Source organism: Rutilus rutilus, assembly GCF_951802725.1.
Source record: "Rutilus rutilus genome assembly, chromosome: 12".
Lineage (NCBI taxonomy): Eukaryota > Metazoa > Chordata > Actinopteri > Cypriniformes > Leuciscidae > Rutilus > Rutilus rutilus.
Genome location: NC_140217.1, coordinates 13,707,251 through 13,721,256, shown reverse-complemented (window position 1 = coordinate 13,721,256; position 14,006 = coordinate 13,707,251). Strand labels below are relative to the sequence as shown.

At 38.2% G+C, this 14,006-nt stretch overlaps 1 protein-coding gene across 3 annotated transcripts in view; it reads left to right on the top strand.

The window, feature by feature from the left end:
- The window catches only part of plxnb1b (plexin b1b), a 72,625-nt gene that overhangs the window by 33,303 nt on the left and 25,316 nt on the right, over positions 1 to 14,006 (top strand). For all 3 annotated transcript variants that reach the window (XM_084426585.1, XM_084426583.1, XM_084426584.1), the window contains exons 12-22: positions 858 to 992; positions 1,077 to 1,199; positions 3,375 to 3,465; positions 4,042 to 4,199; positions 8,231 to 8,382; positions 8,503 to 8,608; positions 9,468 to 9,604; positions 9,710 to 9,886; positions 10,162 to 10,357; positions 11,069 to 11,311; positions 12,745 to 12,927. In XM_084426585.1, the coding sequence (XP_084282711.1) occupies positions 858 to 992; positions 1,077 to 1,199; positions 3,375 to 3,465; positions 4,042 to 4,199; positions 8,231 to 8,382; positions 8,503 to 8,608; positions 9,468 to 9,604; positions 9,710 to 9,886; positions 10,162 to 10,357; positions 11,069 to 11,311; positions 12,745 to 12,927 (1,701 nt within the window). The remainder of the gene's footprint in view (positions 1 to 857; positions 993 to 1,076; positions 1,200 to 3,374; positions 3,466 to 4,041; positions 4,200 to 8,230; positions 8,383 to 8,502; positions 8,609 to 9,467; positions 9,605 to 9,709; positions 9,887 to 10,161; positions 10,358 to 11,068; positions 11,312 to 12,744; positions 12,928 to 14,006) is intronic.

The following is a 14,006-nucleotide window of genomic DNA, read 5'->3' as shown; positions in this document are numbered from 1 at the left end:
TTATAAGCAAAATGAAAAAACCTACCCTTCTTTCTTTAGTTTCTTCAGTTTGGTGAGGCTTTGTTTGCAATAACAATAAAATTCCTCTTTATACTCGCATATTACACTTGATGTTATATATGACAACAAACATCAAGAAGCATAATGCAATGTTTTTATACAGCTAATGAAACTGGAAATGGCTGCTCAGAAGTGTACCATAAACTATTTAAAAATGGCTATGACTATAGTATGGATTGCAAAATATCAAAGACCTTAAAATGAACGATTACAACAAATGTAGTATTAAATATTACATAATAGCTAATTATTTGTTTATTTATGGGTAAATTATTGCCATTTCTGTTAATAAAAGTTAAAAAGTTAAGTTCACTATTTTTTTATACTATTGGTATACAAACTCCCTTCAACTCTTTCCCTTAACTCAACCTTGTTTTATTTTTAAAGCACTGTAATCCAACAAGATCAAAAAGAAAACATTTTATTGTACAACAACAAAAACCTTTTTTGAAATGATTGAAATTAGCTCTTTACACTACCCATCTGCTCCACCATATTTCTGTTTTTATACAAACATGAAAGTTTTAAATAAATATTAAACATGAAATTAAACAAGAAAATATGCTGATTCAGACGATACACACTCTGTCACTTAGTATGCATTAACAAATCAAATCATGACCAAGAAATAAATGTTTATTCTTCTACCTTATGCTAGTACTTTATGTAGAATTTGTACACTGGGAACCCTATACTTATAAAATACACCTTTTCCTACTTCCTCGTTTTCACTGGATGACATGATATTCACTGCCATATGTTCTTGTGTAACTGACCTTTTTTTATTTATTTAACAGGCTGATGAAGGCACATTTGTCAATTGGGGGGCATCAGCCTGCCCGTGTGTGGAGAAGATTCAAGGATCCTCTCTGCTTCCTGTCCTAACTCAGAGAAAAATCTCTCTGCTGGCCCGAAACTTGCATCTCTATCAGGTAAAAACAAACAAACACCAACTTCTTTCTTAAAAAATGTACATCTGCATTTAAAAACCTGTTTAAACACACACTTGTTCGTAGGACCAAGAGCTGGCGTATGAGTGTGTATTGGTGATCGAGGGGCAAACTGTGGTTGTTGATGCAGATGTGACGCTGAATGAGGCAAACCCTTTGCTGTTTGACATCACTTGTCATGCCCACCAGGTACCGCATCAACACAATTCAGAAAAATCTCTACTCTGCTATGGCTACCTGTTTTGTTGCATGCTCCGATGTGTGTCATTGCTGGGTTTCTCACTTAAGTTTTTTGTTGTCATGTATTTCTGTTCCCTTTTTTTCTGTTGTTCCCTCTCTGTGTTGATTCCGGTTTCCTTAGTTGCCTTAGTTACTGATTTGTTAATTGATTAGTCCCACCTGTTCCTTGTTTTCTACCTCATTGTCCTGTGTATTTATACCCTCTGTTTAGTTCAGTCTTTTGTCTGTTCTCGTCATTATTTACTGTAAGTTGGTTTGCATTGTTCTTGTGGTTCTCCAGTGCTCTAGTGATTTGTTTTCATTTATATTATTAATACTGACTGCTGCAAATACAGTGAGGAAAATAAGTATTTGAACACCCTGCTATTTTGCAAGTTCTCCCACTTAGAAATCATGGAGGGGTCTGAAATTGTCATCGTAGGTGCATGTCCACTGTTAGAGACATAATCTAAAAAAAAAAATCCAGAAATCACAATGTATGATTTTTTTTTTAAACAATTTATTTGTATGATACAGCTGCAAATAAGTATTTGAACACCTGAGAAAATCAATGTTAATATTTGGTACAGTAGCCTTTGTTTGCAATTACAGAGGTCAAACGTTTCCTGTAGTTTTTCACCAGGTTTGCACACACTGCAGGAGGGATTTTGGCCCACTCCTCCACACAGATCTTCTCTAGATCAGTCAGGTTTCTGGGCTGTCGCTGAGAAACACGGAGTTTGAGCTCCCTCCAAAGATTCTCTATTGGGTTTAGGTCTGGAGACTGGCTAGGCCACGACAGAACCTTGATATGCTTCTTACAGAGCCACTCCTTGGTTATCCTGGCTGTGTGCTTCGGGTCATTGTCATGTTGGAAGACCCAGCCTCTAACTGAGGGAAGGAGGTTGTTCCCCAAAATCTCGCAATACATGGCCCCGGTCATCCTCTCCTTAATACAGTGCAGTCGCCCTGTCCCATGTGCAGAAAAACACCCCCAAAGCATGATGCTACCACCCCCATGCTTCACAGTAGGGATGGTGTTCTTGGGATGGTACTCATCATTCTTCTTCCTCCAAACACGTTTAGTGGAATTATGACCAAAAAGTTCTATTTTGGTCTCATCTGACCACATGACTTTCTCCCATGACTCCTCTGGATCATCCAAATGGTCATTGGCAAACTTAAGACGGGCCTTGACATGTGCTGGTTTAAGCAGGGGAACCTTCCGTGCCATGCATGATTTCAAACCATGACGTCTTAGTGTATTACCAACAGTAACCTTGGAAACGGTGGTCCCAGCTCTTTTCAGGTCATTGACCAGCTCCTCCCGTGTAGTTCTGGGCTGATTTCTCACCTTTCTTAGGATCATTGAGACCCCACAAGGTGAGATCTTGCATGGAGCCCCAGTCCGAGGGAGACTGACAGTCATGTTTAGCTTCTTCCATTTTCTAATGATTGCTCCAACAGTGGACCTTTTTTCACCAAGCTGCTTGGCAATTTCCCCGTAGCCCTTTCCAGCCTTGTGGAGGTGTACAATTTTGTCTCTAGTGTCTTTGGACAGCTCTTTGGTCTTGGCCATGTTAGTAGTTGGATTCTTACTGATTGTATGGGGTGGACAGGTGTCTTTATGCAGCTAACGACCTCAAACAGGTGCATCTAATTTAGGATAATAAATGGAGTGGAGGTGGACATTTTAAAGGCAGACTAACAGGTCTTTGAGGGTCAGAATTCTAGCTGATAGACAGGTGTTCAAATACTTATTTGCAGCTGTATCATACAAATAAATAGTTAAAAAATCATATATTGTGTTTTCTGGATTTTTTTTTTTGATTATGTCTCTCACAGTGGACATGCACCTACGATGACAATTTCAGACCCCTCCATGATTTCCAAGTGGGAGAACTTGCAAAATAGCAGGGTGTTCAAATACTTATTTTCCTCACTGTAGATCCTTGCCTCTCCTGGTTTAAACCAACCTGTCACTTCCCTACAATGCTGTCTAAAATAAAGGCAAATGCCAACAACAATTAAAGAAACAACAACAACAACATGTAGCAGTTTTAAATGTATGCTTCTGTGAGAAAAGACTGCAGTTTGCAGATGATATTGATGCTATGTAAATTCTGCTTCTGATCTGTTCTGTAGTATTCTTATGAAGAGCCAGTTGGAGAGTATAATGCCATGGTGTATGTAAAGAGAAAAGACACTTTTCATATTGACAGCACTAATCTTTATGGTGAGTATAATTTTTTTGATGCTCATGATGAGCTGTTTGTGCATGAACGCACATATATATACACAGTCATGTGAATAAGAAAGGACACCCTATTGAGTTATATGGTTTTATGTATCAACACACACACACGCGCACACACACACACACACACGTATGTGTATAATTTTTTCTTTTCTTTTTTCATAAGTTGAATGTACAACAGTGATTAAAGTTTCTTTATATTAATGAATATAAATAAAAAATATTTGTTAGGTTTTTTTCTTACAGTCAGTGACTTGCGTTTAATAACTTGAATGGTTCAAAGAGGAAAATTACAAAGTAGTAATAGAACACCAGCATTCATGGAATGTTCCTTTTATTTTCTTGATAATGTCTCCTATTGTCCGTCTCCCCCTGCTCTGTTTAGTCATGCCTGTGGCCTGATAATCTGTTTTTGTTTGAAGGGTTGCTCAATAAAGCTGCACAATTCTTTGAAAATCCAGTTACTGAATCTCACTCATGTATTTTAATTTTACTCTGTCTGTTGTAATTGTGTTGTAATGATCACTGTGATTCTGTGTGCTTTCTCTACTGCAGTGACGTTATATAACTGTACAGTTGGACACTCGGACTGTAGCCGTTGTCACACTGCAGATCAGAAGTACAGCTGTGTGTGGTGTGGGACCGGTTGCGTTTACAGAGGTTCCTGTTCTCAACACATCCAAATGACCTGTCCTGCTCCTCTGATTCATTTGGTTTGTTAAATTTTCTCAAACTTGACTAAATGCAGCATCTATATATATATGAAGTTTGTAACTTCTTAGAAACTTTAATTGAAAGACAAGTATAAACAAAATAAATGTTGCTTTCGTATTACACTTGACCACTTGTAATCGGATCGACTGAAAAGCATCTGAATGCCAGGTGTAAATGGGGCCTTTTCTTTTCTTTTCTTGGTTCTGTTATTCCCCTTCTACCTTCTACACACACACATAGAGAGTCTGAGGGAGTGGAAGCTGTGTGTGTATGTCTGTAAAGACGTCACGTCACCGTCGGCCGGAGTGGCAGCATTGGTTTTCATTGGAATGCCACGAAAAACACACAAAACACACCTAAAACGGGAACGAGCTTTGAGATTGGCTGTACAAATAGATTTGACAAGAAATCTGAAGTATATTTTTACAGACTGCCGAAAGCTACAGAACAGAGAAGCAAATGGATCGCTGCAATTTATAGAAACAACTGGACTCCATGCGGCGAAACATCATTTTGTTTCTATATGTTGAATTTTGGGGTAAAATCATACCCTATATATTGTATTGTTATATATTGTATTGATAACTCATCAATTCAATATTTAATGTTCTGCATAATTGGATATTATTAAATAAACTATAAAAAATTTAAGGCTGGACAATATGATGATATATATAACATTGGTATAAGTGAACACCCGGATTTAGACCTACCTATATTGTATTTATATAAAGCGTTCACAGGCAAATTATCTTTATGTATTTCCCCGGCATAGAATTCAGGCACATATAAATGTCAGGAAACACTATTCCTGGTTGCATGTTAATTTCCATGGATCATTTGATCTTTTGTAAGTTGTAAGGAACACTATATTGAGTCCACCCCAGTTTAGACTGAAATTTGTTTGTTTTACTCACGTTTTCACAGTTTCCCCTATTAAATCCAGTCACACAGAAGGCTCTTTTGCCACTCAGTCCGGCTAAGGGGGTGTGTTCCGGTGGGAAAGTGATGTCAATGCATACCCTCTTTTATGACTTACAATAGGTACATAATGCTGTGCCGTTCAGTTCCTTCCAAAGACATAATTCAATGATGAATACATTTAACAGATTAACTCTTTCCCCGTCATTGACAGAATTTACCGTCATTTATGAGACGACGCTTCCCCACCATTGACGGAATTTTCTGACTTTCCGTATTTTCACTGTTATACGGTAGGGGGTGCTATTACGCATCCTCTGAAAGATTACAGAATCTCCAGATCAAAATCATCCAAATGTATATAGACAGCAATATTTGGACATAAGAAACCAATTCCCTTTTCACGTACCTATATTCACAGATGGTTCGAAGGTGGAAAATAGTGTAGCGGCAGCAATGGTGACTGGACATCAACGCTATGGAATCCGTATTCCAAAACAGTGCTCAATTTTCTCTGCTGAAACCCGTGCTTTACTTTTAGCTTTGGAACATATTGAAAATACACAACAAAAGGATTCTATAATTTTTACAGACTCGAAATCTTGCCTTCAAGCAATGGACACTTTAAAAATTGATCATCCTTTAGTGGACTGCATCTTAACCAAAGTGGATTGTCTACTAAATCAGTTCTTCAGTATTATCTTTTGCTGGATTCCAGGCCATGTTGGACTTTCAGGAAATGAATGAGCTGATGCAGCTGCCAAGGAAGCTCTTAATCAGGAAGTTAATGAATGTGAAATTCCTCCCTCAGATATCAGACAGATTATTAATCAATATGTATTAAATAAGTGGCAAGAAGAGTGGAATATGTGCAAGAATAATAGGTTGTATGAAACTCATCTGGAAATAACAAACAGACTTTTTATCACTCTTAAAACTAGACTTGATCAAGTGGTCTACACCAGATGTCGTATGGGTCATACAAGTTTGACCCATGCTTTTTTGCTTAAAGGTGAAGACCCAACTTTATGTATGTTTTGTAAGATTCCCTTATCTGTCAAACATATTTTATTAGATTGTCCTGGACTTAAAGGTATAGTGGAGGATTTTCTTTTTCCGGGTGGATCATCAAGACTGTTGGTCCTCCTAGTTGTCAATCATTCTGGTGATATGTTTAAGTAAGGCCGTCGTACGTGCTCGTCCCTAGGTAGTTTTCGCTTTCAGCGCATGCGCACTTTCAGGTGTATATGTGTGGTGAGCTACTACGGTTTCAGCCATTCATTGAAGCTCGCCGTTCTCACCGGGTTTTTTCAAAATGTCAGAGAATGCAAGAGAAAAAGTGTCTACGAATTGTATGACAAGAAGAGAAAGGCCTCTGAAGAAAGAAACAAGACCAGAGTGTTTTTGGGAGAATATTTCACACGCTGGTGTGCGCTAAAAGCACAGGTTGGGCTTCCCACTGATGCCTCAGTCGCGAAGTTTCTACTCGACAGGTAAAGTTTAGCATGCTATTTGGAGAAATCCATTTAAAATCACTGCTAGTAAAAATGTAAGCTATGATTAGCGATGCTAGCTTGTATGAGCCATGCCGACAGCAACTTGTAAACAGAGCGTGCACGAGGAGAACTAGGCTCGTGCATGCTCTCTCGTGCACACGTTTAATAGGCGTTCCCTCTCGGGAGCAGGTAGAGTGTTGCGCATGTGCATTTTTTCAAAAAGTGGAGAGGGCGGTTCTTTTCTAAAATTCGGGAAAATCCTCCACTATACCTTTAATACAAGCAGAATGCTCTTTTATGAAGTTACTTCACTTAAGGACATATTTAATAAGATTATGCCTGAAAAGGTTTTGTCATATGTTAATATAAAAATCTTTTATAATATGACTTGCTGTTTTTGTTTGTTTTGGTTTTATTGTATTTATATGATATTTGTATTTTTATAATTGAATTTGCAATTACTCCTGCCTCAAGTGGAGGAGTTTAAGTATCTTGGGGTCTTGTTCACGAGTGAGGGAAGGATGGAACGGGAGATTGACAGATGGATCGGTGCAGCTTCTGCAGTAATGCGGTCCCTGTACCGGTCTGTCGTGGTGAAGAAGGAGCTAAGCCGCAAGGCGAAGCTCTCGATTTACCAGTCAATCTACGTTCCTACTCTCACCTATGGTCATGACCGAAAGGACAAGATCCCGGATACAAGCGGCCGAAATGAGCTTTCTCCGCAGGGTGGCTGGGCGATCCCTTAGAGATAGGGTGAGAAGCTCGGTCACTCGGGAGGAGCTCAGAGTAGAGCCGCTGCTCCTCCACATCGAGAGGGGTCAGTTGAGGTGGCTCGGGCATCTTTTCCGGATGCCTCCTGGACGCCTTCCCGGGAAGGTGTTCCGGGCATGTCCCACCGGGAGGAGACCCCGGGGAAGACCTAGGACACGCTGGAGAGACTATGTCTCCCGGCTGGCCTGGGAACGCCTCGGTGTCCCCCCGGAAGAGCTGGAGGAAGTGTCTAGGGAGAGGGAAGTCTGGGCATCCCTGCTTAGACTGCTGCCCCCGCGACCCGGCCCCGGATAAGCGGTAGAAGATGGATGGATGGATGGATAATTGAATTTGCCATGAAAATAGCTTTGAATGCTGACATGACATATCTGAATCCAGATCAAAACACTGATAAAAAATTAAGCTCATTTCCATTATGACCAACGCAATCTACCAAGAGCAGCACAATTTAGCGCAGGGTAACAAAAAGCAGAGCCGATGATAATCAGGTGTGGGTAATCTACTAACAATACAGGCGCAGTAAATTAAAAATACCATGGCTTGGCAAACAATATGTTCGGATAACATCTGGCATTCCAAATAAATGAGCATGACTGGAGAAAATTCTCTCCCTTCTACCACACGCACTCTGTTCTCTGTGGTGCCTCCTCCTAGCAGCTTTAAATAATGGCACAAATAGCAATAAAATTGACTTAGTAAATCATGTTGCATGGTTTATTTGAATACTCTCCTCCCATAAATGCTGCGTGGATAAAATCTCTTCCAATTGTGTAAGTGTAAATGTAAATCTATTCCAACATATTAAGAAATCAATCCTTAAGATGTTGGTTTTCTGTCCCTAGGTGGAGCCTTTGTCAGGGTTGGTGGAAGGAGGCATTACTTTAACCGTTTCTGGGTCTAACTTGGGACAGAAAGCTCAGGATATCCTTCAGTCTGTGACTGTTGCAGCTGTTCCCTGCACTGTTATACCACATCTATATGAAATATCCACCAGGTAAACACCATAGTGTATTTGCAGTTCACTTATTACACTGATTAAATAATATTTGGCCATTTGTTTTTGTTTCCCTTGTGTCTCACGCATTTGTGTTTTTTCTTACCCTCCATTCTTTAGAATTATATGTACAACTACAGCCAGTGGAGAGGAGAAGTCTGGTCACATCTCAGTGAAAGTCTCTGGTGGAGGCTTTGGCCTGTCAAGTCAAAAATTCAGCTACCAGGTTAACTTGCATTTTACTATTAACTAGCTATGTTTAAAAAAATGACTTACCATTTATTTTTTATTTTTTTAAAAACATATGACTTTCTTCAATTCTGGCCACTGTATATACAACTGTGTAACAACAGTGTAATGAAAGTAAAGTATTTAACAAAAAGCACCAAAGAATATCATAAAGAATAGCTTTGTGTGCGGAATAGATATAATGACTTATATTTCGGCCTGATTGTCTCAAACGTACCATATGGCATCAGACGATTTGGATAAATGGCACACGAGTTGTGTGGACTACTTTTATAATTTTTTTATAGTACTTTTATTGTGTCCTTTTTGAAGCTTGAACACTCTAGTCCCCATTCATTGTAATTGCATAGACAATAGTGACCAGTACATCTTTCAGAATGTCTAATTTTATGTTTCATGGAAAAAGGAAAGCCAAACAGGTTTTGGAACAAATGATGAGTAAATGATCTCTTTATATATAAAGAATAGTGATTTTGCACAGTTAAATCACTTGCCCCGTGCATAAAAGATCAGACTTTTGAGCCAAAAGAAGTTTTGTGGGATAGAGACAACATATTTAAGGTTCAATTTCAGTGTGTATACTATACATATTGTGCATTGATGCAGTTAACTCTAAGGTTTCACCACATTCTAAAACAATGTAAATGCCTAAAGTCATATCTTACATCCTCCCTCCCTCTGTTATCCCTCCATTTCTTGTTTGTCATTTGATTATTATGTGCATTGGAGCATTGTTGTTATGTGAAGATGGTTGTTGTGGAATTGCTGTAGTTTTTTGTTCTTGGATGCAGAATTTCCTCTGATTGTATCTCTCATCTCTCATCTCATCCCTTAAGGACCCTAAGCTGATAGAAATCTCTCCTCAGAAAGGGCCACGGGCAGGAGGAACAACTCTGACAATCACAGGCAGAAATCTTTTGACTGGTCGTGTTACTGATATCAGTGTCCTACTAGGGAATGTGCCCTGTTCATTGTAAGTGCTACGTATCACTGTGGAAAACCGTCTCCTGTAATTTGGTGTAATATGAGTATTGTCTGTGATTAGGAAGTTCTTTTATCCCCTTCTATCCCTCTGCAGAATATCAAGTGTTCAGGAGGACACTATTAAGTGTCTGACTGGTGCTAGTAATGGGACAGGAGAGCACAGGGTGACTGTGCGGTATGGAAACATTGAGCGACATCTCCATGCCAATGGCTACTACTATACCCCTGACCCCAACATCACACATGCCATGCCCTCTAAGAGCTTTATCAGGTGTGTGTTTGAGTTTTACCAGACTTATTACATTTACAATTATTCATTTATTTTATTTATTCAAAGTGACATAAAGTGACATTTAATGAATACAACAAACTTTACTTTTTTGTCTGGCTGACCCTAAAATGTGCAAAAAAAAATCTTATAGACTTGTATTAAAGTTGGTCTGTGTCTAGGAGCTTTTATTTTAAAATGGGCTTTAAAAAAAAAGACTTTTGTATGTGATTTTTCTCTGCTCTTGTAAATCACTTAACATTTCTTCCTTACTGCAGCGGAGGACGTGTAATTAAAGTTTTGGGACATAATTTGGATGTGGTACAGAAGCCTCGGATGCAAGTAATGGTGGTCCCTCCAGACTCCATTCCCCCCTGGAAGAAACGCAGGCGACGGAGAAAAACTAGGAATGTAACAGATGTGGAAGTGCAAGAAGCAGACTGTACAGAAAACACACACTGTTCATTCAAAAAGGTTAATTCAGTTTAACCTTGCTTAATCTCAACCTTACTTAAACTACACACAACACAAACTGAAAGTTCAATAACAGATCTATACTCGGTTTATAAACTGAACGCACAGATTACTAAATCGTTCCCTCATTTCCTGCCCACAGATTAATAACCCATGCCTTCAATTTCACGATTTTCAGTCAGTACATGAATACAATTCACAAATTTGTAGCCCCTCCACGAAATCTCTCCCCACTGCTTCATTCAAGGCATCAACTCAAGGTGTAAACAAACTGGTTGACATTAGATTATTCATAAATACATTGAGCTGTTCATTTTGTATTAAGAACCATGTAGTTACAATATGATTTCACATCTGATATGACTATGGTGAGTGCATTGGTTGGCGATTTGGTGTTTTCTAATCTTATTTTGTTGACTGTTACACGTTTATTCATTTAGCAGACTCTTCTATCCCAGGTGACTTTGAAGTGAGAAATTCAAGAAAAACTTCGTCCTAAAATAAATCTGTCTCTTTGATTGATTTTTTTTTTTTTTTTTTTTTTTTTTTAAATCAACACATTTGATTATGAAGTTTTTATTATTATTTTTATAGATTAAAGTCTTTGGTGAACAGTCTCTAAAGTTAAACATCATTTTGTCTGAAATATTTTGGTGGATTTGTCAACTTACGCAGTGTTGTCTCTTTCTCTTGTTTTCGTTTTCTCTGTAGTTTGAGGAGCACTGTGAGGTGAAAACCTCCTCTCTGTTGTTGTGTCGGACCCCTGGTGTAGACCCTCAAGTAGTTGGTGGTCATATGCAGGTTGAGTTTTTGTTGGATAACTTGCGCTTTGACTTTAACTCTGTCAGCCAATCACCTTTTACCTATGAGCCAAACCCAACCCTGCACCCGCTGAACCATGGTGATCCCACAAAACCATATCGCTACAAACCTGGATCAGTCATATCTGTGGAGGTTAGTGTTGCTTTTTCTGTTGTAATGTTTTCTGTTTTAACAGTCACGCTGGACCTGGAGGACAAAACATCCATAGAACTGTAGCACAGGCCTGTACATTTTTCATCTGTTACAAGTCCCAAATATTTAGATCAAAAGAAGAAAAACAAGATATGTGAACAAAATTCAAGTTTTGGGCAAATGCGATGCAGTATTTCAATCACTAAAAATAGCGGTACATTCTAAACTGCTTAAAGGGATAGTTTACTCATCCTCATGTTGTTCCAAACCTGTATGAATTTCCTATTTCTGCTGAACACAAAATAATATTTTGAGGAAATCATTGACTTCCATAGTATGGGGAAAAATGCTATGGAAGTCAGTGGGCCCTATCAACTGTTTGGTTACTGACATTCTTCAAAATAGCTTCTTTTGTGTTCAGCAAAATAAAAAAAAAATTCATACAGGTTTGGAACAACTTGAGGGTGAGTGAATAATGACAGAATTTTCATTTTGGGGTAAACTATCTCTTTAACGTCAAAAACCCTTAAAGTGCCTACTTAAACAGTGATTGTAAAAGATCAAATTCAGTATTCACCTTACTGATAATACTTATACGTACAGGTGAGCCGAAGAGCCAAGAATATGAACGCAATTGGCTAAATGTTTAAGTTTTCTTTATAATAGATTTCTTTGACGAAACGCTTAACATGAAACTTTGCTATACATAGTATGCATCATCAATAGGTTGTATACTGAATTTGGTCTTTTAATATCACTATCTCACTACATTAGTATTTAGTACAAACCTGGGAAAAACAACTGGCAGTCAATGGAGCCTTGTTTTGCCCACCAAGTGGGCGTTCCTATAAGGATGTGATGTCACACGAAAACTATAAATTTAAAGGCATCTTTTTTTTATTTTTTTTATTTTTTTTTTATTATTATTATCATGACAGTCAATATTGATTAAATAGGATGGGCTAATTGTCTCATTCCCATGAGTCTAATTGTCCAATCTCAGCATTCAGCGGTCATATATTTCCTATTATTCACTCCATGGCAACATTCATCCTGTTAACCAAAATGGGTGCTACTTTCATGTCCTTTGTATCACACTGCCGGATCTCTCATTGCATACAAATGGAACTGGCACCATCTTGCATCTCAGTTATCAGTTGTATTGAAAATGAGCTCAGGGGACTTCAGGATTAATATTACTCCAGTTTTTGTCTTTTTGCTTGGTTGATTGTTTTGTACATTGCTTTAAAATAACGTAAAATATACGCCCTCAGGGTGGTGCAAGACTCACCGGTAAATCCTGTTGTCAGGGTTCATTTTTTCGATATTGACTAGGTCACTTTACATTATCACCCAATTATTACTTGTTACTCATGTTTAAAAGCTTTCCTCTTTTAACTTTTTCTTGTATCCCTTTTCAATTATTTCCGCAGGGTGAGAATTTAGACTTGGCCATCTTTAAAGAGGAAGTAGTAGCTCTGATTGGTGAGGGGGTTTGTACTGTTAAAACTTTGACACATAATCACCTTTATTGTGAGCCACCACCTCAGCAGCCCCCGCTCTCCCTCAGGCATGGACGCAAGCGAGAGGGAGCTGACGCCTTTCCAGAATTTATTGTAAGCCTGAAGCCAACACCCTCTGAACACACACAGACTGAGCTTAACCCTATAAAGCTACTGTATTAGATTTTGTACGCACATTTCTTAGGCTAACTCTAAGTTATCAACATGATTAAAACTTTGCATAAATTTAACATTTAATTTAATATTCAACAATAATATTGATCTGCCTGCATTGACACCACTATATGAGAACTGATCTGGGGCCACATTTATAAAACTGTGCGTAGGAACCTTACTAAAAGTGTACGTACGCACAAAAGCCAAAAATGGCGTACGCAAAAAAATATTCAGACTTATAAAACCGTGCGTACGCCAGAACCTGCGCAGAATTCACTTTATAAATCCCAGTCAGCGGAAGATTGTGCGCACATGCGTCTCCACCCGAAATAACCATATATGGAGCTTACAACGCCTAGTTTTACTATGCAGATCCTCATCTACATATCATTTGCATATGATTATTCATCCACGTGATAACTTAAACGTTATCACGTGGATGAATAATCATATGCAAATGATATAAACGGTACAAGAAACATTACATTAATACAAATCAAGTAGTTGTCTATCCTTGCCTTGTTTTTGAATAGCCTACATAAATCAAATAGTGTAAAATACATTTCAGAGAAAGTTTTTCTCAATCTTTTCCACTTGCCGAATTGTATTTTTAATTGATTTATATTTTTAATGGAAACAGATAGGCCTTGGGCATTATTTGCACGAAACTATTTTCTCAGACAATCTGGTATTATCATGATAAGCAATTATCTCTGTGGTTAAAACATTAAAGCACGCCACAGGAAAAGTGTTCAAAAACAATTGCATTCACAACAAATACTTCTAATGATTGAATTAAAAAAAATGTTGTAACTTCAGTAATGATTTCATGTTTAAGTGTTTAACTCCATTAATTTGAATGGCATATTTAATATAAATGTTTATATCAGAAGTATTTTATTTATTTAAACTGTTATTTGCGTCAGTTTCACTGAACGGCCCAAAGCGCTCGCTGCCGCGGACATTTAAGAAGGAATGGATATTTGCTTCAAGTGACAGGCTTGGTGATTGAAATT